Below are 24,288 nucleotides of genomic sequence, written 5' to 3'. Positions count from 1 at the left end.
TGCCCAGAGATCCGGATCACATCACGGCCGTATCGTTGTTACTGCTGAAGAAGCACGTTTCCGCGTTCTTGGCATTAAAACCTGATGTCGATGTGTACGAACTGTTGGGTGGTTTTTTTTCGGACATGAAACTACATCACCTTCAATTTCCACACACGTACAACACGCTTGTAAAAAACCGGGAATACATATACCGTTGGATGTTTACAATGTCACACCACCCTTCAACTTTGGCGACAAGGAACGGCGGAGTAAATTTTTCGAAACCATGCGCTCGCCGAACGACACGTACACAAAGCATACGGCCGTGTTTACGAAAATGGACGTGTTTCGATTGCTGAGCCGGTTTTTCAACCGAGAATCGGACGTTCCTTTGAAACTCTGCATTAAAATCGATAACCTGTTTATGATACCAGCGTATTGGTTTGGACTGTATTTGGTCAAGACCGGTGTGTATAGTAGACTCGACAGGTTTGATCATGAAATGCAAGAAGACTTTTTTGAACTACATACGAAAAATTATATTGACTGGTACGAGGCCAAGTTAATACCGTTTGTGTACTCGAAGAAGGTTGACAAAGAGTTTTAAACGGGCAATACTGTTGACGGCGAACATGTTGAGTAGAACACCGAAAACGCGGTTCAATATCGATAAGACGACATTGAAACTGTTATTCGTGTTGGGCCACAATTACCTGTCGTACGCGTTGGGACCCGCCCTGGTGCGCAAAGGTCCAGCGTTGGCGCCGGTACAGTGGGCGAATTTGTTTTTACACGAATTGAATCGTTTCGAGCAGTTTTGCGTGTTGGAGAACACATCTATCACTTCGAATGCTAAAAAACGTTTACCTTGGCTCACGGACGGTGTTGAAGACGACGACTTTTGTCTGCACGACGTCAGCGTCTTCGATTATTTCGACCGGATGCCCGTCGACGATCTTGAAACATCGGACACGGAAAACGTAACGAGCCCATGGTGTAACGTTATCGAACAGTGCCTAGCTGCGTGATCCGGGCGGAGGCAGTTGTAGCATAGTCGTTTTGAACGCACGTGTTCTCTGCGTACGCTGATGGTCATTCCCAGGAACCCTCGGCAAGCGTACAACGGGTGTTGGCCGCCACTGCATGTTGTACATGATGAGATTGACTTGTCAGTTGTGGCGAAGGCGGTGGTGTAGGATCGCTTTTTTGGTGCGTACTGATTAGTGTTGTCGTCATATGAGGTTGGTCGCGCTGCTTGACAGTAGCTTGATCTTGTTTCAATGGACTCCAGAATCAGGCATCGTTGATTCAAGAATATCAGATAATCTTGCATTGAAGGAAGTGAGTCGCTGGAGCGGCTAGATTCCCACAGACGGTGTGATTCCACGTCCAATTTTTCTACCATTAGGTGAATGACCAGGGCATCCCAATGTTCTACCGGAAGCTTGAGAGCCTTCAAGGCTCGTAGATGACTATTTAAACCGTTCCGATGCCTTCTCAAATTAACTGACGATGCTATTGCTATTGGTGACATACTGCATACTGCATGGAAGTGGATTCCGACCATTTTTCGATTGTTGTCATATCGTTCGCGTAACTGTTCCCAAGCTGACAAATAGTTCGCAGATGAAGTTTCCAAGGACTCAATGACTTGAGCCGCCTCGTTTTTCAATGAAGATTTGAGATAGTGCAATTTTTGGATATCCGGAAGGTGGTTGTTGCTATGAACAAGTGATTCAAACGTGTCCCTGTAGCTCAGCCACTGTTTGTAATCTCCGTTGAATTCCGGCAGTGAGATTGGCGGCAGTCTTATAGCTGATTGGGTGTCATATCGTCCCATGTTGTCCGCAGAGCTTTGGCGGCTTGAGGCTTCGCTTGCTCTCCTTTGATTTGTTTTTGCAGATTCGAGAAAAACCATAGCTGGTGAAATAGTCTCATAGTAGGCTGTTTCTACAGCCAAGCGTTCTTCTAGTTGTTCTTCACGGGGATCCAATATTTCTATACGCGTTTGACTGTTGAGGAAGGCTCCGTAAGCAGCTTCAAGCCTCGTAGTTCGCATTCCTAGTTCCATGATCGTCGATGGATTTGAAAAGTTGCCGTTGTCAAAGAATTTCTGAAAGGCAGTGATCTGCCGCTTCATTGCTCCCCGACGACTGACGAGATCTCTTAGTTCGGCAGCCATCCTGATCCGGCTCGAAGATGACCAATGTTGTGTACACTGCCTTGGTTGAGTGGACTGTATCCTCTATTAGTTGCCGGGCGTTCGCTCTTGTAGCTTGGCTATGTTATTGCCTACGGTCCGACTGCGCAAGTCTGCCCTTGGTGGATCTTACTGCAGTCGTCACGTAGGCAATGGTCCCTTAGCTGCGCAAGTCTGCCCGGGTGGGTCTTGCTACAGCCAGGTGCCGTGTACGTTCAGAGTTCCCAAAACCGCGCAAGTCTGCCTGGGTAGGTCTTGCTACGGTTGAGGTAGTCTGAATACTGAATGATTTTGTGCTCCGCACTGGTATTTATAGACGGCGGCGTTGTGTAATCGCTGAAGTTGCCGAAGCCACCCGAGCTTGTCTTCGATTGTGGTCGTAACTACGCCCTCCGTGGCCTGTGATTCGTTGACGTCTGAAGATACGCAATCGCTGGCTTGTGATTGGCTAAAGCGCGTGGGCACGTCCCCGTCTTATCATAGAACGCGGGACCGGCCGTTTTTGTAAAGTGTGGCACCATAGCCAGCGTGCAGACCCGGGCTCCTCCGGCGCAGAGCGCGCGGGTCGCCGAACGCTTTGTCCTTGCTCGCCCATGAGCCCTTATACCGTTATTGGTGTAATGAACATTTATGACACAGTACATAGATTCGGCCCTTTACAGTCGGCGGGAGGTTAGTAGCTCACCTGTACGCCTCCCGACGTCAAACGTGCCCGTTGCAGCGTTTTATTCGCGACGATCGACCAGACAGTGTGCCGACCGACTGTATACCGAATCTCATGCGGTTGTGCAACGTATTTTGGCCAACGGCCCCGTACAAAATAATATAAATGTTAAACAGAAAATATACCTTTTTATTTGTAGACAAACATAATAATAATCGGAGAATACGTCGACGTGTGGCGCGAACAGTGTGTGTGTGTGTGTGCGCGTATCCTTCAATATCCATAGGCGAACGGACCACTAAGGTCGTCAAATAATTTCACATGTTAACCCGGACACAGTATACCTATCGAGCAGGAAATAACAATATTGCTTTGTCCTTCAAGGTAAATGGGTGATCGCACCACTGAGGTTGTCGAGTTATTTTCATCTTAAACTGAACGTCGTATACCCATCGAGCAGGAAATAATAATTTCGTTATGTACTACAAAGGAGCAGTGTTGATTGTGACACTTTTTGGCCTTTTTGAAAATCCAAATCTATAATCTAGGATCTCGCGATCGTCCGACTAGTCAATATCTAATTTTTCAAAGTAGTTATTGTAGTAGTAGTAGTCGTCGTCGTCGTCGTCGGTGTCGTTGACGTCACCGTCGTAGTGTAAATCCACGACCATCGCGCGAGGTTATTAACCTTGTCAAAAGCAATACTGATCGATGATACTTGTTATTCATATGACCTCGGTTAATAGACGTGTCTATTACTACATAGTCGGATGAGCGGGCGTGGACCGATATGTGCGGCGCACATTCGTGAAATACCACCTTGCTGTATAGTAAGTACATGGAAATGAATAAATTTAAAGGTCAAGCCGAGTGGTTTATCGTATCGAAGGTCACGGTACGTTTCAAAACGCTCGGACCGCTGACGATGACACGTAAATTCAATTTTCATGCTAGGCCCCGTATTCGATGCGATCGCGAAAAACCGATTTGTGTGTCATCGTCACGAACCATTGCCGATCGGACCGCTGACGATGACACGTAAATTCACTTTTCATGCTAGGCCCCGTATTCGATGCGATCCCGAAAAACCGATTTGTGTGTCATCGTCACGAACCATTGCCGATCGGACAGCTGACGATGACACGTAAATTCACTTTTCATGCTAGGCCCCGTATTCGATGCGATCGCGAAAAACCGATTTGTGTGTCATCGTCACGAACCATTTCGTTCAATTCTACGACATTTAGAAACAGGTCTCGCGTAGCGCGCGTTTTGAAACGTACCGTGACCTTCGATACGATAATCCCGGCGGATAAACACACACACACAAATTCATAATACGGTTTCAAAACAGAATAATCGTATGTCATTCAACGACTTCACAGCGACCGAACGTGATCGGATCCGGTTTAGAGACGAACGCGTTGTAAGACCGTAAAAGTGACGCGCGAGACGGGTAGTTTTTACACGTACCCATCACACGGAACCCCATACGGGATCACTGGAGCTATGCCATCCGTACACTATGTCAAACGTACACTCGTCCCACCGCTTCTGTGGACCGTAACTCCGGAGAGTTGTTACGAATATACGTTCTGTGGTGATGAAACGCGATGTAATATGTGCGTGTGTGTTTGTATTCATGTGCACGCGTGAATTGACAAGAGAAAATATAGAATTTTATCGAACGTTGAAATTTCGACGCGCACTCGGATGCTGTTCGCGATACACTGAGCGGAGCCGCCACGCGCAACCGGTATATATACAAAACGCGTGTACGATTACAACACGTGCACGTTCCGTATACGGTGTCGCGTTTTTAAAGTGTCGACGTTAACGGTCCGGTCACGATCAACTGATCAACTAAACGTGGTTTCACACGCGGTTCGGCACGGCGTTAAGTGTAAGACTACGACGGTGATGGTGACGTCGACCACGAACAGACACCGATGTCGATGTCGCAGCGGTAGCAGAAATCGTCGTTTGTGTACGTAATGATGTCGGGAACTATAGCAGTCGTTGACGTCGTCGCCGGTATCGTCAATTTCATCACTCGCGCCTAGAGATGTAGCCAATCCGGTTGCGTGGACTCATGAACAACCCACATTCTCCCCATACCGTAAGATGATCGTATACTTATAATGATACGTATACGGTTTACATACGGAACACGCGGACGATAACAAAACGTACATGCGCCGAAATTACTACCGAGGCATCTATCGTAAACAGCGAATTTACGTGTCGTCGTCAGCGGTCCGATCGGCAATGGTTCGTGACGATGACACACAAATCGGTTTTTCGCGATCGCATCGAATACGGGACCTAGCATGAAAAGTGAATTTACGTGTCATCGTCAGCGGTCCGATCGGCAATGGTTCGTGACGATGACACACAAATCGGTTTTTCGCGATCGCATCGAATACGGGGCCTAGCATGAAAAGTGAATTTACGTGTCATCGTCAGCGGTCCGATCGGCAATGGTTCGTGACGATGACACACAAATCGGTTTTTCGCGATCGCATCGAATACGGGGCCTAGCATGAAAAATGAATTTACGTGTCATCGTCAGCGGTCACACACACATATATATATATATATAAATGATATGGTTTCAAAACAGAATAATCGTATGTCATTCAACGACTTCACAGCGACCGAACGTGATCGGATCCGGGTTAGAGACGAACACGTTGTAAGACCGTAAAAGTGACGCGCGAGACGGGTAGTTTTTACACGTACCCGTAACACGGAACCCCATACGGGATCACTGGAGCTATGCCATCCGTACACTAGGTCAAACGTACACTCGTCCCACCGCTTCTGTGGACCGTAACTTCGGAGAGTTGTTACGAATATACGTTCTGTGGTGATGAAACGCGATGTAATATGTGCGTGTGTGTTTGTATTCATGTGCACGCGTGAATTGCCAAGAGAAAAGATAGAATTTTATCGAACGTTGAAATTTCGACGTGCACTCGGATGCTGTTCGCGATACACTGAGCGGAGCCGCTAAGCGCAACCGGTATATATACAAAACACGCATACGATTACAACACGTGCACGTTCCGTATACGGTGTAGAATTTACGTGTCGTCGTCAGCGGTCCGATCGGCAATGGTTCGTGACGATGACACACAAATCGGTTTTTTCGTGATCGCATCGAATACGGGGCCTAGCATGAAAAATGAATTTACGTGTCATCGTCAGCGGTCCGAGCGTTTTGAAACGTACCGTGACCTTCGATACGATAAACCACTCGGCTTGACCTTTAAATTTATTCATTTCCATGTACTCATTATACAGCAAGGTGGCATTTCACGAATGTGCGCCGCACATATCGGTCCACGCCCGCTCATCCGACTATGTAGTAATAGACACGTCTATTAACCGAGGTCATATGAATAACAAGTATCATCGATCAGTATTGCTTTTGACAAGGTCAACAACCTCGCGCGATGGTCGGGGATTTACACTACGACGGAGACGTCAACGACACCGACGACGACGACGACGACTACGACTACAATTACTACTTTGACGGCTACGAGTTTACTTACGATCGGCGTAAACGGACAACACCGATCACGACGTCGCAGCGGCGGTAGAAACCGAAAAATTAGATATTGACTATTTTTTTTTGTAGTCGGACGATCGCGAGATCCTGAATTGGGTACAGTGAAAGATTTGGTATTTATGCATCTAGTTATGGCATAGGTGATACAGGTCTCGCGTAGCGCGCGTTTTGAAACGTACCGTGACCTTCGATACGATAAACCACTCTGCTTGAGTTTTAAATTTATTCATTTCCATGTACTTATTATACAACCTACGCGACGCCCCGGGTTTTGGACTATAGTCTAACACGCTGCGTAGTATCCATTATGAATAAATAATTTGGCACTCTGACAGCGGGGTTTGGGTTATAGATAAAAGAATAACAAGGTCGTATGTAACTGTCAATGGACGTGCGCGATAGGTGTGCCGACATCGCCGTGTAATAAATTAATTCCAATTCTACGAATTCTAGAAACAGGTTTTACGTGGCGCGCGTTTTGAAACGTACCGTGACCTTTGTTACGATAAGCCGCGCGGATTAAGTTTTAAATTTATTCATTTAAATGCGCGCGATTGTCGTGATTTATGATCGAGTATAGGCGAAAATTTGGCAACAAACCAAATGTTTCGAATAAGGGCCTGAACAGACGACAGGTTTTTGCCGGACGGCAAAAATCGGACGGTCTTTATTTACATTGAGTTAGATTAGAGTAAACAGACGTTGAAGGTTTTTGCCGGACGGTCAGTTCACCGCAGAACTCACCGGTCCGGCTAAATTACCACGCTAGATGGTATCCGGCGGGCAGACGGCAAAACACCGGAAGATAATTACGCGTCATAGTAAAATACATATAAAATGATATGACTGAACACACGTCCGGCGATCTCCGTCCGGTGCTCCGATGTGTATTTCATTTCTTACATTATTTTACAACTATAATTTTTAGGTGGAGCAACTAGAGAAGGTATACTTACTACTTGGTCCCCTCTGACTAAAATTTAGCATTTTAGACCCTCCAAATAATATCCCTTTATTGATTTAGATATATGTATAAAAGCCATCCATGGGTTATTTTAAATTATAATTAATTAATATATAATTAATTGTAGTAGGTATATACTATATAGACAGTATAATACAGTAATGTAGCGTGCAATTACTATCCATGCATGGGCATGTTTGCTTTTGGTATGAACTTGCATAATATTGTCAAAAACTGGATACACTCGCATGTATTAATTTAACTCAGTATTTATTCATATTTCATTCGTACACAATCAAGATGAAATTTAAAAAAAATATATTTTTTTAAAATGGATTCATTACCTGAAAGTGTTATGGAAGATTTGGATTATGAAAAATTAATAGATGTAGTGCGATCCCATCCTGCTATTTGGAATATGACAGATCCCGATTATTCCAATAAAATTAAAAAAGATAATAGCTGGAATGACGTTTGTAAATTATTTTACGACAGTTGGGATGATTTGTCACTGAGCAGTAAAAAGAAAGCAGGTAAGTTTGTAATATACTGTCGTTTATATTATATAGTCGTTTATTAGTATCGTTTAGATTTTAATAATATAATCTACAGAATCATTATTTATAATACTGTTAATATATATATGTTAACAGATGATACTTGTACTAAATTTATTTTATTATTTTAAAAAAAGGAGTTGTCTTTTATGTTAATTAAAATAAAATAAATAAATAAATTTAATACAGAGAATTTTTTTTTTTTTAAATTACAAGTATTATAATTATTATCAAAAACCAGGAACATATTAAAGTTCATTTTTAAATTTTTGTCATTTGCCATGGAAGTTCTCCTTCAGGACTCATAAAATATGTTGCAAAATTATCGCGTACTGTTCTTGCGGGTCTATGTGTATTATTTGGAAACTCCACAGCATTAAAATCTTGATAAGATGTCGCATCTTCAAAATTGACACCATCACGTTCCCTTACAAAGTTATGCAGTATACATGCTGCTTTAAGCACATGGTTCACGTTATCTGGTTCCAATGCAATTGGTGTATGGAATAATCGCCATTTGTTGGCTAATATACCAAACGCACACTCAACAAATCGTCTACCCCTGCTCAACCGATAATTAAAAATCCGTTGATTTATGTTTAAGTTATGACCACCAAAAGGTCTCATTATTCGATCACATAATGGAAAAGCTCCGTCTGCTAAAAATACATAAGGAAAAGCTGATCCATTGTAACCTTCAATGTTCGATGGTGGTGGAAGATCTAGTTCTCCACGTTGAAGTCTCTTACCAAAATTACTGTTTTGAAAAACAAGTGAATCCGAACCTTTGCCATAAGCACCAATGTCCACAACTAAAAATCTATAATTTGCATCAACAACGGCCATCAAAACAACAGAAAAATAGTCTTTATAATTAAAATAATCTGATCCCGTATTCTTAGGTTTTCTAATTCGGATATGCTTTCCATCAATAGCTCCGAGGCAGTTAGGAAAGTTGGCTTTTTTTGCGTAAATTTTGGCTATTTCTAGCCATTCTTCTCTTGTCAATTCTGGCATGCACAAAGCTTTCATTTTTTCCCAAATTATAATGCATGTTTCTAAAACTATGCCACGGGCGGTACTTGCACCGACTTTGAAATTTACCCGAAGTTCAGAAAATGAACAGCCAGTGGCTAAATATCTAATAAAAAAAAAATGTACCTTTAAAACCTTTATTTTTAATTTTTAAGAAGAGTATATTTATAATCTATATAGACATTAGATAAGGTAGAATAAGTAAGTGTGGTAACATAAAATAATATTAATTATAGAATAGAAAGGCTAACAGTAGTGCTACCTGACAAGAAATTAGGTTTTTTTTTATTATTATTTAATTATTTTTAAACTTTAAAACCTTATAAAAAAATTGTTGCATGTATATTTTTTTTTTTTTTTTTACCTTATAGTATATTGAAACAATGAGTGAAGAGCCTTTAATTAAATTTTCAAGCATTTTGACCCAACAAATACAATTTTATCGATATTTATAAAAAATAAAAACATAAAAAACATAAAACATTTTAATGCTCGTAAACAGCTCAAAACAAGTCAAAATATTTTGAAAATTTTTTTAAGTATAAGAAATGATAAATTAAACATTTGGTGTAAATTTTGTGAATCTATGGTCATTTGTTTTATAGTTACCTACACCAAAAAACCAAAATTAGTTTTGTTAAATACCAATTTTGCTTAAAAATTCCCATTTTTAACTATTTTTTTTTTATTTTGATGGTAATACTGAGAATTTTAAATTAAAAAAAATATATTGGTTGCTTGTTTTGATGATGTAGAAACAGATTTGAAAAAAAAATGGAACAATGTACGTGACTCGTATAGAAAATATAAAAGAAAGACTAAACAAAGTTCGGGCGCAGGCGCAAAAAAAACAAAAAAATATTTATATGCCAATTTTTTGGATTTTTTAGACTCAACATTTGAACAAAGACAGTGAGTATAATATTTTCAACAACATTATTTCATTATATTTTTTAGTTACCTATCTATTTGTATATTGTTATTTTATTTTAACAAAACATATTGTAAAATTTAATTTAATTATAAATTATTATTGAATACTAATTAACGATATTTCTTCTCAATTTTATTATAATTATCTATTTATCTTTTTAGGACGGATTCTAATTATTATGAAGGCAATGATATTGACAATCAATCAATCTGTTCGGACCAGTCGAATGATGTCGTCAGTCCTACCGAAACAAATTCTAAACAAAAAAAAGTCGACCACAAAAAAACAACGAAACGCACTCGTGAAAATGAAGAAGCTCAAACTATTTTAGATTTTATTAAACAAAAATCAAAATCCGAAGATGAAGATTATTATTTTGCCATGTCACTAATACCGGAAATTAAAAGAGTTCCTTTACAATATAAGTTAAAGCTTAAAGCAGAAATGAATTTACTTATAAGCAAGTATCAACATTTATCTGAAATTGATACCAACCAAGTATATCAACAACCAAACAATAGCCAAATTCCAACTTATCATCAAGCTCATCAACCTCAACAAAATTTATACTCATCAGACTACAACAACCAAATACTTTCAGATGCTTATATACAAAATCAATCTACAAATTTCTATTTTCATCAAAATTTCTCTCAAACACAGCCAACTACATCTTCATTAATTCAACAAAATCAACCATTGCAGTATAACCAATCAAACACAACCGTAGCATCTGACACTTCAACTCATGATTATTCGAAATCGACTTCAACAAATTCATTTCAACGTTCTCCATATGATCTATCATCTACTCATCCTTAAAAATAAAACTAACAATTATTTACCTATTTAAGAAATAAATAAGAATTATAACTAACATAATATTAAATGTATAATTAAAATTTTTTAAATAAAATACTTTTCTAACATTTATCAGATTGAAATGTGTGTGAGTAAAATATTTTACTATACATCTACCTTAATGATATAATTAAACGTTCCATTGGACCAATAGGGATCCTCATATCGGTTGATTCCTTTGTTAAATCTATTTTTAAAAAATTGTACAGTTCATCAAATGTAGACATAGACATTCGTGTGTAACTAAAAAATTCATCTAAAAAAAAAAAAAAAAATTAGCTTATAAAACAATTTTCGTTATAAGTAACTTGTTTTATTATAATATATGTAATAATGTGACTTGTGAGGAAATATATTACCCAACAAATTATAACATAGTACCTATTATTTTTGATGAATAATTAATAAATAATAAACTAATAGTCCTAATACTAAATACATGTAGGTATTGCTTATATAATTTTATAATCTATTTACTTACCTATAATCTATTAAACTTACCTTCATTAGTTCTTAGCTCATTATAAGTCGCTATAAATTGCCCTTGACTCATCCTATTGGATAATACCGGATGTATCCACCAACGACGATTTTTAATTTTTCTTTTTTCTTTTTTTTGCAAGTATTGCAGTGCAATTAATGCTAGTGTCGTGGAGTCCATGGTTATAACTTAACATAACACTCTCAACTGAGCTCACAACAAAAATAATTTTTAACTTTACTCTACCTGATAATGGTTGATTTCTAAAATTATAACATACAAAATTGCCGGACGGCATACCTTTTGAGATTCGAACGTCCGGCGTTCGCCGTCCGATTTTTGCCGTCCGGCAAAAGCCTGTCGTCTGTTCAGGCCCTAACATACAATAACCTTCGACGTATTCTCGGTATTTCAGAACCCAGTTGAATGACATTGAGAACGATAAACAGGAAACACAATTGTAAAAATCTCAGAATTATAAAACTTGCTCCCCTGAGCGGACACGTACCTGTCACGGACCACGCCTAATACGTTGCGTAGTGATCGTGATTTATTGGTTTTTTTTCCGCCGAATACGGCGCCTGCCATTATAAGTGAATTTACGTGCCGACGCGTCACCATTATAAATAAGTTATACAGACATATTTAATAATTGTGTTCCAAATTTTCTAAAATTTCGGTTTTCTATTCCAAGTGTTACAACAATATACAATACGCGCATACGATAACAAAACGAGCGCGCTCCCGTATACGGTGCCACGTTTGAAAACACGTGGCACGTTAGCGGTCCCATCGAGATCAACAAAACACGGTTTCGCACGCGTGTCCGCACGGTGTCGGGTAAAACTACGACGGTGACGTCGACGACGCCGACGACTGCTACAAGTGTTATTTTGACGTCTACGAGTTAACTTACGAATCTACTCACGATCGGCGTAAACGGACACCGATGACGCTGTCGCAACGGTAGCAGAAACCGTTTCGGTAATAGCTGCGGTAATGATATCGGGGATTGTAACGATCGTCGTCGTCGTCGCCGCCGCCGCCGGTATTGTCAATCTTGTTACTCACGCCTCATTACGGTCCCCTCCCCACCCCCTCAACATTATACCGTAAGATGATCATATATTTATAAGGACAGGTATGGACAGGTTGTATAACGCGGAACGCGCGGACGACAAGTAAACGTATTCGCTATACGGCGTTAGAGAATTTACGTGTCGTCGTCAGCGGTCCGATCGACAACACGGTCAGTGACGACGACACGAGAATCGGTTTTTCGTGTTCGCTTCGTGAATACGGGGCCTAGCGTGAAAATAGAAATTACGTGTCGTCGTCAGCGGTCCGATTGCGGCAATGGTTCGTGACGATGACACACAAATCGGTGGTCCCCGCGTTACGGGTACGTGTAAAAACTACCCGTCTCGTGCGTCACATTTATGGTCTTACAATGCGTTCGTCTCTGACCCAGATCCGATCACGTTCGGTCGCTGTGAAGTCGTTGAATGACATACGATTTTTTCTGTTTTGAAATCATTGTGTGTGTGTGTGTATGTGTAACGGTAGTGTATATGCGGGACCGAATCGCGGAACCCCATACGGGATCACTGGATCTATGCCATCCGTACACTAGGTCAAACGTACGATCGTCCCACCGCTTCTGTGGACCGTAACTCCGGAGAGTTGTTACGAATATACGTTCTATGATGATGAAACGCTGTGTAATATGTGTACGCCAGTGCACACGCGAGGAGTTGAGAAATGATAGAAATTTGTAAAGTTGACAATTCGGTAAGAGCGGGTGTGCGGAGACGGCCGCCGGTTACCGCAGCGGAGACCACGCAGCCGGAGGTCGCGGCGGAGACCACCGCCGGAGACGGCCGCGCGTCACGACGACCGTTCTCGTCGACGGACCGTCTGGGCGACCGTCCGCCGTGCTCGCTGGCGAAACGCGACCGCTCACGATAACGTTTTCGTGATCGACTCGTATGCGACACGGGGCACCGTCATCGTCATCGTGGATCCGATAGAAATTAACTTTTGAAAAGTTAATTCTAATTCATTTTATTATTATTATTATTATTTTTTTATAAATTATAATTAAAAATGTGTCCAAATAGTCGGACTCAGTTCTCAAAAAAATAAAAAACATCAAACCAGTTCGTTTTTGGCAGAAGTGTGAAATGTCCATTTATTTGGAGCAGTGTCCATATTATTGGACCGCAAAAATCACAAGACACACTGTTGAGTTTCCGCCAGCCACTAGTTGTGATAATAAATTACGAAATGACAAGAATATTAATAATAATGATTGCAAGACAGTGGTGTACCCATTGAACTCTATATGATAACTGGAATGCTCACCAGTCATAAGACCAATGTAAACATAACCGAGATAGCGTGTTAGAAAAAGACAGCAGATAAGAATGGTGTTGCTATCTTTTTTTATCACACATGGTTATATGAATTGATTACCAACACATTTTAAATTCGTTATTCGTTTAACGTTTTGACTTTTGTTCTGCCTTCTGCGTTTTAAATAATAACTTTAAAAAAGATATTATATTAAAAGTGCAAAGACAATTTTTGGATCAAGTAAAAAATATAAATCCCATACATCCAATTATTGATACGTGCACTTTAGAATTACACGAAATGAAAATAGTAAAATTTATATCTTCATACTATTGTACTTTAAGAGTCCATACTCAGTGTAAAAAATTGACACAACAAAATCAAGGTTTAAAATCATCTCTTAGGCACAAATTAAATAAACTTATTTTATTTAATCATGTTTAACCTGAGTTTTATAATATTGGTTACATGTGTTTACAAAGTTATTTTGTGTGTTATAATATATAACCAGTTTATATTTAATTATACTTTTGAATCCAATTTTTAAATTTTTTTTGTATACAATACTAGGACTTCAGTACTCTTGTCATTGAAAATTGTGCATGTTAAATACTTTTATATAAGCTTGATTTATTTTACAATTAATATATATTTTCATTGCATGCTTTTATTTCAACACTACTGCTCATGTATGCACTTATTTATCATAATATAACATTGTTAACTTGTAGTGTATGCTTTTATTTTAATATGCTTTATGCTTAATGCTTTAAAATTTAATAAATCTATTTATTTTAAACTATTATATTTTACAATGGTATTTAAATGAATATTTTGATAGTTTATTTTAACTGTAATACCTTTTTTTATTAATTTATAGTTTTATTGTCAGTACAGGAAAAATATCTAGCTGAAGTCAACTTAACATAACAGATCATATAACTCCAAGGTTATGAATATAGTTAAAGTATCTACAAAGTATCATAGTATCTTTAAATATTTATTTATTTTAGGAAATTTTGGCCATGAAGTATAACAAAAATGTATTGCAGATTTTGTTTACTGGATATTTCCAGTATTAATATTTCCTTAATTATAAATCTACAATATTAAGCCTAAGTTAGGAAAGTAGTAAGTACAATCTAAAGTAAGTAGTAGATATAGCTCCAGGTAAATAGCGTAAGTACTTGTTATATTATTTTAAATTATAATTATAAACTAATAAACTATTTATTTATCATTTAATTATTTATATTTTATTAAATTAATAAAAAATATTTTGTGGAAGTTAAAAAAAATAATGAGGTGCAACTACATTATAAGAACCAAACTAGAATAATATCGCGGTAAAATATGAAATTAAGATATTAGCGCCATGTGCAAGACAAAGATAGTAACACCATTAGTATGTGCTATCTCATTCTAACATCCTCTTTCGGGCAACACTGCTTGGTGAGCATTCCAGTTATCATATAGAGTTCAATGGGTGTACCTGAATTGCCTACCCAAAACGTCGCTGAACATAATATCAGTAATGAAAATATGTGTATGCAATATTGCCATTTTATATAATATTATATAAACAAATAGAAAAACTTTTCTAAAAAACATTAGAAATATCGACTATTATTAAATATAAATATGTTTTTTTGAAATAAATTTAAATGGCTGTTGCTCATATCCAGGTTTAGGTACACGATAAAGGAATTCTTAACGATAAATTATACGTAGGTACCTATGTACGTTATTTTATGATTCTGTGTTTAAAAATTGAGTAAAACAGTTTGCATAGAATATACTAGAGAAAACGTCGTTAACTTAATATATTTATAATATTGGAGCGCATTGTATTTAAAATATTATATTACTACAGCAATGTTTGTATAATATATAAAGAGGTTGAGGTATGTGTGCTTATTTATAGTTTTGTTTATGCGAATAAATGTTTTAATAACCGATTGTGTTTCGCTAAATTGTAAAATAACACGGAAATTTCTTCTGGGTTTTCGTGTGTATACTTTTGCGTACCATTACATGTATTATACGCTTGTAGAGTTATAATATTTATTAGTCAACCACTACCACGCGTCGGGATCATATTGGCAGCGCTATCTACCGCTAGGTGCTTGAACTTTTCATCGTGTGGGTGAATTCATTCTGATTTGTTTTGCACCTAAGCGGCGCAGTCGTATACGTTTTTTGTAATTATGTTTTCCATTCCGATCTGTACTCAACCTTAGATTATCTATTTTCTTTACAAAATATTGCGATAATTTCACATTATATTATTTATATTACAGTTGTTTGAGTTTTTTTCCACAAGACAGATTAGCAGTTTATTTAGTTACGTGATCTACATAATATTGTCATCTTGATATCGATAAATACATACACAATAGGTACAATAAGTGTACCTATATTATGTACATTTTATAAAGATCCAATCAATACAATACGACAAATCCGATTAGTTATATAAGATAACCGGGTATATAATAACGTAAATTTAATGGGACAAAAAAAGCCCCGTTTGAAGTTTGTTGGGACAAGATGATATTTAAAAATGGCCTTAGGAAAATCGAAGACTCAGCGGATAGGTATCTTGTGGCTGTGTTTCGACATATTTCTGGTTGTTTTGTTTTTTGTGTTTTTTACGTAAACCTTTGGTATAATTGTATAAAGGCTAATACAAAGGGAAATTGGCAAAAAAATGTGTTTTTAAAAAAAATATATAACACCATGATATTGTATGCATTTAATAATTTTACTATTCGTTTTTTTTCGTTATAGATTATATACACTTCGAAATTTGTCAAAATATCGTTTAATCGTTCTCGAAGAAAATTAGAATATGAATATTCCATTCTTGGTGATATATCTCGGGGTGATCTTTCAGCAAAACCTGATGTTCTTATGTTTCATCTTATATAAAGAACAAGTCTGTTTTAAAGCTTAAAAATATCGGTTTTTTAATTAGAAATATATAAGAATTCAAGGACGAAATCTGTTTCAAAACATCACGTCTCTCACTTGTCAGGTCAATACTTGAATATTGTTCAGTATTATGGAATTCGTAGCAAAAGGTCTAAACGAATCACTTGAGCGTGTTCAAAGAAGATTTTTACGATGTATTGGCTACAAACAACAGCTTATTACTGGTGACCTTCCTTTTTTGTCTACACACTACAGTGTAACTAGACACTAGTTAACACCACACGATTTAGTCTTAATATTATTTTACTTTGGATTTAGTCGATTTTTATTTAATAACCGTAAGTAGGTACATATACAACAATAGTCACTAGCAGATTGTGTTAGAATTATTTAAATTCTATTCTTCAGCGTTCAGCCTATAGCTTATAGCCACATTGGAGTTCGTAACATTATTACCTATACTTATATTTTTGAAATGTTGTAAAAGCAATTTATGACGTGAACTTTGTATGTTAAGTCTTTATGATACTTGTTAAAATTTTAAGTTAAAACACTCGTAAAAAATTGTTCTAGCTTAATTTGTTTTTTGTATAAGTCTATAACTGGAATTTACACGTAGTTCAAATTTTTTCCCTCACATTTATTTTCTGATTAATCTTTAATCTAATCCACAAATTAAGATATATTTTAATTTAATTAATAATTCCGAATTCGTAATCTAAATACTCAAAATCTATCACGTGTGAATAATGAACACGTTTCAAATATTTTGTACAACAAATCCTGTGAAACAAACAGATTATGAAGTAAATTTCTACCGGAACTAAGTTGTAAATGAAAAAATAATCCATCGGAATAAATTTTTGGGCAAACATAAGCATTGTAAATGGGAAAAAGGTAAAATTTGGAAATTTATATCATTGGGAAAGGTGGATTTAGGAAAAAAATTGTGGAACAATAGGTAGTTAGGCTGGGGCTATACACGGCGTTTTCAGTCGAATTGAAAATGCATTAGTTTATATCTGAGTAGCTATACCAATGGACGTAATACGTCGCGTTATTTTGGCGTTCGCCCGCCAAAAGGAAACCGACCGGCGTTTTCCGCCGCGGGTTGCAACGCGGCGTATTACGACGTGTATAGCACCACTGCCCCAGCCTTATCCTATGCACACCAGCAGCTGCTATGCACAGTTGAGTTTGTGTTTACTGTTTAGTAGATTTTTTATTCCATGACTTTTGATTAAAATGGTTGACTATTAATTGTGTTATTCCGTATTCGAGTATTCGACGGCGTACGCCGTAGTGATCCGTAGGACCGTAGTGCCGAAACTGTTTAGTGACTACTGACTAGTAAATATGACAATTTTGTTATGCTAGTAAATACTGAGTAGGTCCACAAGTACAAGTAACATAGTTGGAACGAACGAAATACGATGACTCAATTTCTACCACCCAATTTGTTGGCGCTTTTCGCGCCGAGGGATCCAGTCCCTTACCTGCCGCCAGTTGCCAAATTACCGCACGAGAAGAAGACTCGCGGGTATCTGGGCGTCGGAAGTTTTATGGATTTATTCGAAGTGAGTAACCTAAACTTAGCTTTGCCCAGTGCTTTTTTTTCATATTTTCCTATTCTAATTATGTAATTTTTTTATTAACAAGGATCCCGAAGACACTCCTCCTCCAACAAAAATCGAAACCCGAGAAGAACGACTAGAACGCCGTCGTCGAGAGAAGGCTGAACAGGTAGCATACAAGTTAGAACAAGAAATTGCTTTATGTAAGTACATAATTAATGCATTTTTTGTTTATAATATACTTGTTTGTTGTGAATAAACATTTGTTCTTGTTCTGTTTTAGGGGAACCACATTCAGTTGCAAACGCTACTACAGATCCATTCAAAACATTATTTGTTGCTAGAATTGTAAGTAATTTTATAGTTTGTACAGATTGTTAATTATTCTTTTACTACTTGGCTTTGGCTCTATATGCATAATTATAATAATTGAAATAATACATTTTTAATCACAAAAAATAAAATTTAATACTTATTAAATTTAAATCATACAGTACTAACAGTACCTAGTAATGGTTTATAGTCCAATAAGAATTATAAAAATCATTAAATTCAATTTTGAAATGTATAGTATATTATTATTTATAGACAGAAGAAAATCACTATATTTTTAATAATTTAATGTTATTACTAAAATAATAAAATATATTTTTTTCCCACAAACTTACCGAAACACTAAATTAACATACTTCAAAAATCAAGACTATACCATGACATTGATCTTAATCTTATACTAAAATATATTGTAGGTATACCTACAAATTTAATAAATATTGTAATACCGTACTTTATTAATGTTGATTATTATTGTAATGTTATTTTATCATCTGATTTTGTGACTAATTTTAAAAAATTAATAGCAACCAGTACCTATAATAGCGAATAAGGAAGTATAGCTTATTACTTTAATATGGATATCTTGAGAAGTCAATATTATTTCCAAATTATATTCAATAAATATAAAACTGGGCCTACCTATTAAATTTTAATTAATGAAAGATATTCATATAATATATAGGTATTTATTAGGTAATTGTTTTTAATATTATTGCTTATTTCAGAATTATGATACATCTGAATCAAAATTACGAAGAGAATTTGAACTTTACGGTCCTATAAAAAAGGTAAATTATTGAAATTATTTAATTTAAATATTTTGTATTTGATATTAACTTACTCTTGTATTTCATTTTTATAGATTGTTGTCACACATAATAAGATTGATGGTAAACCGAGAGGGTATGCTTTCATTGAGTACGAATATGAACGTGATATGCATTGTAAGTAATTAACATTTAGATTAATTTTTATATTCAAAAATTGACCTGGTGGTCTCAAATGGCGATTGTTGAGGTTAAAGTCTACCAAAATTGATTTTACTAGCCTATGAATATTTTGGAAATTTGTTTGTTGTTTTTCAACCGACACACCTGGGCGTTCAATTTCTAGTTTCACAATTATTAAATAATTTCTATTTTATCCACTAATTTTAATTAGTTTTTTACATTATAAAAAAATGCTACTTTGCTCAACGATATAACAACCCATACACAAACAAATAACCTATTTATAATTTCAATAACTGGTTGTTTAAAAAAACATTCTGAAGTCATTTTAAATAAGCAAACAAAAATTATAAAAATTTCAAAATATGTATGGATTAGTATAATCAATTTACTTTTCAAATTTAACTTAATATTATTTTGAAAAATGTCAAGATCTAAATACTCGCCAGTTTGAAAAATTATTTTTTAAATATTTGTTTTATATCAACCCTTGCGCGTTCTTAAAAACAATGATCTTTAAAATTCAAAATTTAAAAATAAAAACATTCTGGTACAGTTTTAATAATTGTATTTTGTTCTTGATGCAGTGAACTGTGAAGAGCTCGCTGATTGGAGCTTCTTTAATGACCCTGTGATTATACGTAGACGACTTTGTTGATAATAGGTTTGTATGTGTGGTAAGCCCAACATACAAATTATAAAAATAAATTAACCCATCATTTCAGTTTCCAAAAATTTTCTCAAGTACAATACATTCTTAAATGTACATTACTTATTAGTTATTTCAATAACCCGTATTTATTGGTAAACGAGTGTTATTTAATTTTTTTTTTTTATTTAACTTACATTAGTTAATTTAATATACTAAAAATAAAACAACTTATGGGACATTACACAACTTAGGGATATTACAGAATATGGTAAACTGTAATGTTAATAACATTACAGCATATGGTAAACTGTAATGTTATTTGTTTAAATAATAGTATAATATTTTATATTTTATTTTATTCTTTCGTGCATGAAAATATGCAAAGGTAAGATTAATGTGATATTGGTGGAAGAAAACGTGATATTTTTATTTCATTTACACTTTCTTCTTATTCTTAATTTTACTGGGTTATAAAATAATTTGCGCCCATGTGTAAGTATTGGCGTCCCAGGTAAAGTAAAAAAAAAAAAAAAAAAAAAAAAATCGACAAATTTTGGATTCACTTGGCATTACAAACTGCGCTAAAAAAAATCAATCTGGGAATAGCAAATAAGTATAATTGGTAGGTACTTAAATATTTGATTATTTTCTAATTTTTCTTTGAGATTTACATTTTTGTTTTTATGAGGTTGGTAAGTCCTGGTTCTGATGTACTTTAAATTTGTTCCAATACATTTCAAAGATACAATCTGTGCTATCTTATCAACTCTTCAATTAACAAATTTTGTTCAAGAATTTCAATAATTAGTTAAACATTCTCATTTGAATTGGGACGGGTACTATTCAATTTTTCTTATCGACAGCAAGGTTTTATATACAATCTTAGTTCAGTCTAATTGTTTTCCCCCAATAATATTTATTATAGCTGCATATAAACATGCTGATGGAAAAAAGATTGATGGACGAAGAGTATTGGTGGATGTTGAGAGAGCACGCACAGTCAAAGGATGGCTTCCTAGAAGATTGGGTAAATTAATTTTATTTTTAACCTAATTTATAATAAAAACTACTGTAATTTTATATTAATAGATTTTCATTTAATAATTTAGGAGGTGGATTAGGGGGTACACGACGAGGTGGACCAGAAGTCAATTTGAAACATTCAGGTAGGGAAGATAATGAACGAGAAAGAGAAAGGTATGCCCGTGAAATGGCTGGTAGCCGTTCTGGACGTAGTGTTACTACAGAAAGAGATCGAGAACGTGATTATCGTGACCGAGATAGAGATCGTGAACTTGAACCAAGACGTCCTCGTAGTAGAGACCGTGAAAGAAAACGTCACCGTTCTAAGTCGTATGTATTAATTATATTTATAATTAATATATAATAATTGAAACCATTGGTAAAACTATCAAGTATCAAATACCATGTATATGTCTGATTTCTAAATTGTTATTACATTTTTGTTTTTGTTGTAAAACATAGTATGTTTAGGTATTGTGTTATTAAATTATATTTTTTAAATAGTTATTTAACTGACGCAAAAAAATTTGTATCTTTTTTCATAAATCTAACGTTTAACATTGTTACAAGTGTTTATTTTTAGATTTATAACCTAAAATTACCTTCTCAACCTTTTTTGTAATAGGGCCCCCCTAATTTAATGTAAAACTATCTAGACCCCTCCCTCAATCTAAATCATTAATTATTTTTTCTTAATGAAGTACTAAATTTACATGCGCTATTTCACACAAATAAATTATTAAAATGTAAAGAAAATTACTAAATAATCGTAAATATTTTAAATGAAATAAATATTTTCAAGGCCCTCTAGTTATTCATCCACAACCCCCAGGTTGAAAAGCACTGACCTAAAACATCATGTTTGACATTTAAAAATATAGTTTTAAATTTTTTATTGAAATTAAATCTTCGAAGTAGTTATCTAATTTAAAAACTAACATGTTTAATTATTTGTTTTAAAACTGAATTATCGTAGTATGTAAGTCAAACTAGTTTGAATTACAAAATAATTGTTTAATAAGTTTTGTAAATGTATACTAAAAATTAATTGGTACACTATCAAATGAAAAGTTTGAACAAGTATACTTAACCATTCATATTTGTATTTTACTTTTTTTTTTTGAACTAGTCAAATCAATCTAAACAAAATTTTCAGATACTTCCAGTTTTGTAGTTAATGTTATAATAATTACTTATCAATAATTTATTTTCAAATACATAATTATACACATTTAAAATACAAATAAATGTATTCTTTAGTTCTTAAAGTACAACTGTTGATTGGCACTTGTTACTTTACTCCATTTAGAAAATCAAAAACATCCTCTAATTTGTTCTGCAAAAATACCTCTGATAGGTGACAGAGTAAAAACCAATTTTAAGGTGTATAAGTTCATAATAGATAAGAAAATTAATGTTAAATTTTACCAATAAAATATAAAAATAAAAAATTTAAACAAAATGTGATCACTTAAGTGCATTTATGCTGATAAGTGAAAAGTCACAATAATTTTATTAATATATTCAAACTTTATTATAGACGTTCACGTGAACGCAAGAGACGTCGTAGTAGAGACCGTGCTAGGGATGTAGAGTATGATGAAGTTGAAGAGGTTCCTGTTTCCAAATCTAGAGATAAAGATCATGATCGTGAAAGAAAAAGAAAGCGTAGCCGTTCTAGGGATCGTGAACGTAAGAAGGATCGCAAAGAAAGAGATCATCATCGCCGAGACAAGTAAAATGTCATTTTAATTTTAAGGCTATTTCATAGACTAACACTTATATGTTCCACAGGAGTAAAGATCGCCGTGACAAACATGATAAAGACAACTCTGAACGTGATGACAAAATTCACATTAAACAAGAACCTCTTGATGGTTAGTTTTTTTTTATCTTAGATTATGAGCAATGAATTAGTTTTACAATGATGTATTTTTTTTTTTTATATCTTAAAACACTGCTTGAAAAATGCTTCATCTTCAATGTTGAGGGTTGTTTCCCCATTTTTTATTTCATTTTAAATATTACATGTTTCTAGGACAGTAGATTAGGAAGATTTTTTAATTTATTTTTTAATATGTTAACAGTTATGAGAGACATTTATAACTGGTCATTATAATTTTTCAATTATTGATTATTTTGTGATGATTTCACATTTATTAGGCCCGTTTCATATAGACATGTATCATACATGCGCTTTTTTAGTTTACATTGATAAAGTTTATACACGTAATACCGGAGAGTGAAATGATCCATTATCGGAGTGGCGTGTATGAACTTATTCAATGTAACTGAAAACATGCCCTTTCAGTATGCGTCCATGTGAACGGGCCTTATTGTTTTCAATATCTATTAAATTTAGTATATCTGAAAAATAAGAAATATTTACTATTTAACATGATAAAACTAATATGATAAACCTATAGGTTAGAATGGTTAGATAATGTTATTAGTCATTATTTAAAAAAATTTAGTCCAAGAAAAACTTACTGATTAAGATATAGCAGTTAACATGTCAAATAAATTAAAATTATTTATTATTTTTAAAAGGTTAAAAATGTTTACTGTTCATTGGTATTTATTATGAATAATATTAGTATTTTGAAATATTTATGTATTTATAAATTCTTTTGTTTTTTTTTCAGAATATGACAATAATTATGACAATTACAATAACGAATATGATGGTTACAATAGTCCCCATGATGATTACGATCCAGACATGGTTAAAAAGGAAGAACCCGATGAAGACAATTCTAATGGTGGACGTTACAGTAATAATATGATTTAATAGACTGTATCGTACTATATTGACTATTTTTTACATAAGTAAATATGTAAAACTTAAGAAAAATGGAATTAAAAAATTAATAAATTTATTGTTTAGTTCAATGTTTCAAAACAAATTTCTGTTTATACACATTAGTAAGTAAATAAATTCCACTTCTTCAATTTTTTTTTTTTTTTTTATTAGCTATTGATATTCCTTGTATATTACTTCCTATATAGTAAAATACTATAAATTACTCAATCATAATAAAACATTAATATTCATAAACAGGTAATTTTATCAGTGTTATAAAAATTAAACAAAAAAAGTGTTCCATTATTAAATATACTTGTAGTTACTTAATTTGTCAAAATTAAAATTAATTCATTATGTTATGAAGTATATTAAATATAAGTTCAAATTTTTAAAAAATTTACAA

The 24,288-nt window shown here is 34.9% G+C and overlaps 3 protein-coding genes across 3 annotated transcripts; 1 reads left to right on the top strand and 2 right to left on the bottom strand.

The window, feature by feature from the left end:
• Positions 1-229: 229 nt before the first annotated feature.
• On the bottom strand, positions 230-6,942 carry LOC126549689 (uncharacterized). Its single transcript, XM_050199722.1, has 2 exons — positions 4,001-6,942; positions 230-3,893 (listed from the first exon to the last, which is right to left on the bottom strand). Exon 2 carries the CDS (start codon positions 2,162-2,164, stop codon positions 911-913), a length of 1,254 nt encoding a protein of 417 aa, XP_050055679.1. The 5' UTR covers positions 2,165-3,893; positions 4,001-6,942; the 3' UTR covers positions 230-910.
• A 1,144-nt stretch (positions 6,943-8,086) lies between these two features.
• LOC126550281 (uncharacterized) lies at positions 8,087-9,093 on the bottom strand. Its single transcript, XM_050201484.1, has one exon. It carries the CDS (start codon positions 8,974-8,976, stop codon positions 8,206-8,208), a length of 771 nt encoding a protein of 256 aa, XP_050057441.1. The 5' UTR covers positions 8,977-9,093; the 3' UTR covers positions 8,087-8,205.
• Positions 9,094-17,806: 8,713 nt separating this feature from the next.
• LOC114128118 (U1 small nuclear ribonucleoprotein 70 kDa) lies at positions 17,807-24,032 on the top strand. Its single transcript, XM_027992552.2, has 10 exons — positions 17,807-18,121; positions 18,204-18,321; positions 18,402-18,466; positions 19,180-19,242; positions 19,317-19,398; positions 20,982-21,083; positions 21,166-21,409; positions 22,620-22,814; positions 22,874-22,956; positions 23,725-24,032. The coding sequence occupies exons 1-10, from the start codon at positions 17,978-17,980 to the stop codon at positions 23,868-23,870; spliced, it is 1,242 nt and encodes a 413-aa protein (XP_027848353.2). The 5' UTR covers positions 17,807-17,977; the 3' UTR covers positions 23,871-24,032.
• Positions 24,033-24,288: the final 256 nt, after the last annotated feature.

This window comes from Aphis gossypii, chromosome 2 (genome assembly GCF_020184175.1).
Source record: "Aphis gossypii isolate Hap1 chromosome 2, ASM2018417v2, whole genome shotgun sequence".
Classification (NCBI taxonomy): domain Eukaryota; kingdom Metazoa; phylum Arthropoda; class Insecta; order Hemiptera; family Aphididae; genus Aphis; species Aphis gossypii.
The sequence above is the reverse complement of the archived record's forward strand: the minus strand, read 5'-3'. Positions and strand labels throughout refer to the sequence as shown.

Bases quoted from the DNA above. Each gene is read 5' to 3' on its own strand.
- LOC126550281 (XM_050201484.1), bottom strand. From the start codon at position 8,976: ATGAAAGCTTTGTGCATGCCAGAATTGACAAGAGAAGAATGGCTAGAA.
- LOC126549689 (XM_050199722.1), bottom strand. From the start codon at position 2,164: ATGGCTGCCGAACTAAGAGATCTCGTCAGTCGTCGGGGAGCAATGAAG.
- LOC114128118 (XM_027992552.2), top strand. From the start codon at position 17,978: ATGACTCAATTTCTACCACCCAATTTGTTGGCGCTTTTCGCGCCGAGG. The intron at 18,122-18,203 runs GTGAGTAACCTA...TTTATTAACAAG, and splicing joins GTTTTATGGATTTATTCGAA to GATCCCGAAGACACTCCTCC. The intron at 22,957-23,724 runs GTTAGTTTTTTT...TTTTTTTTTCAG, and splicing joins TAAACAAGAACCTCTTGATG to AATATGACAATAATTATGAC.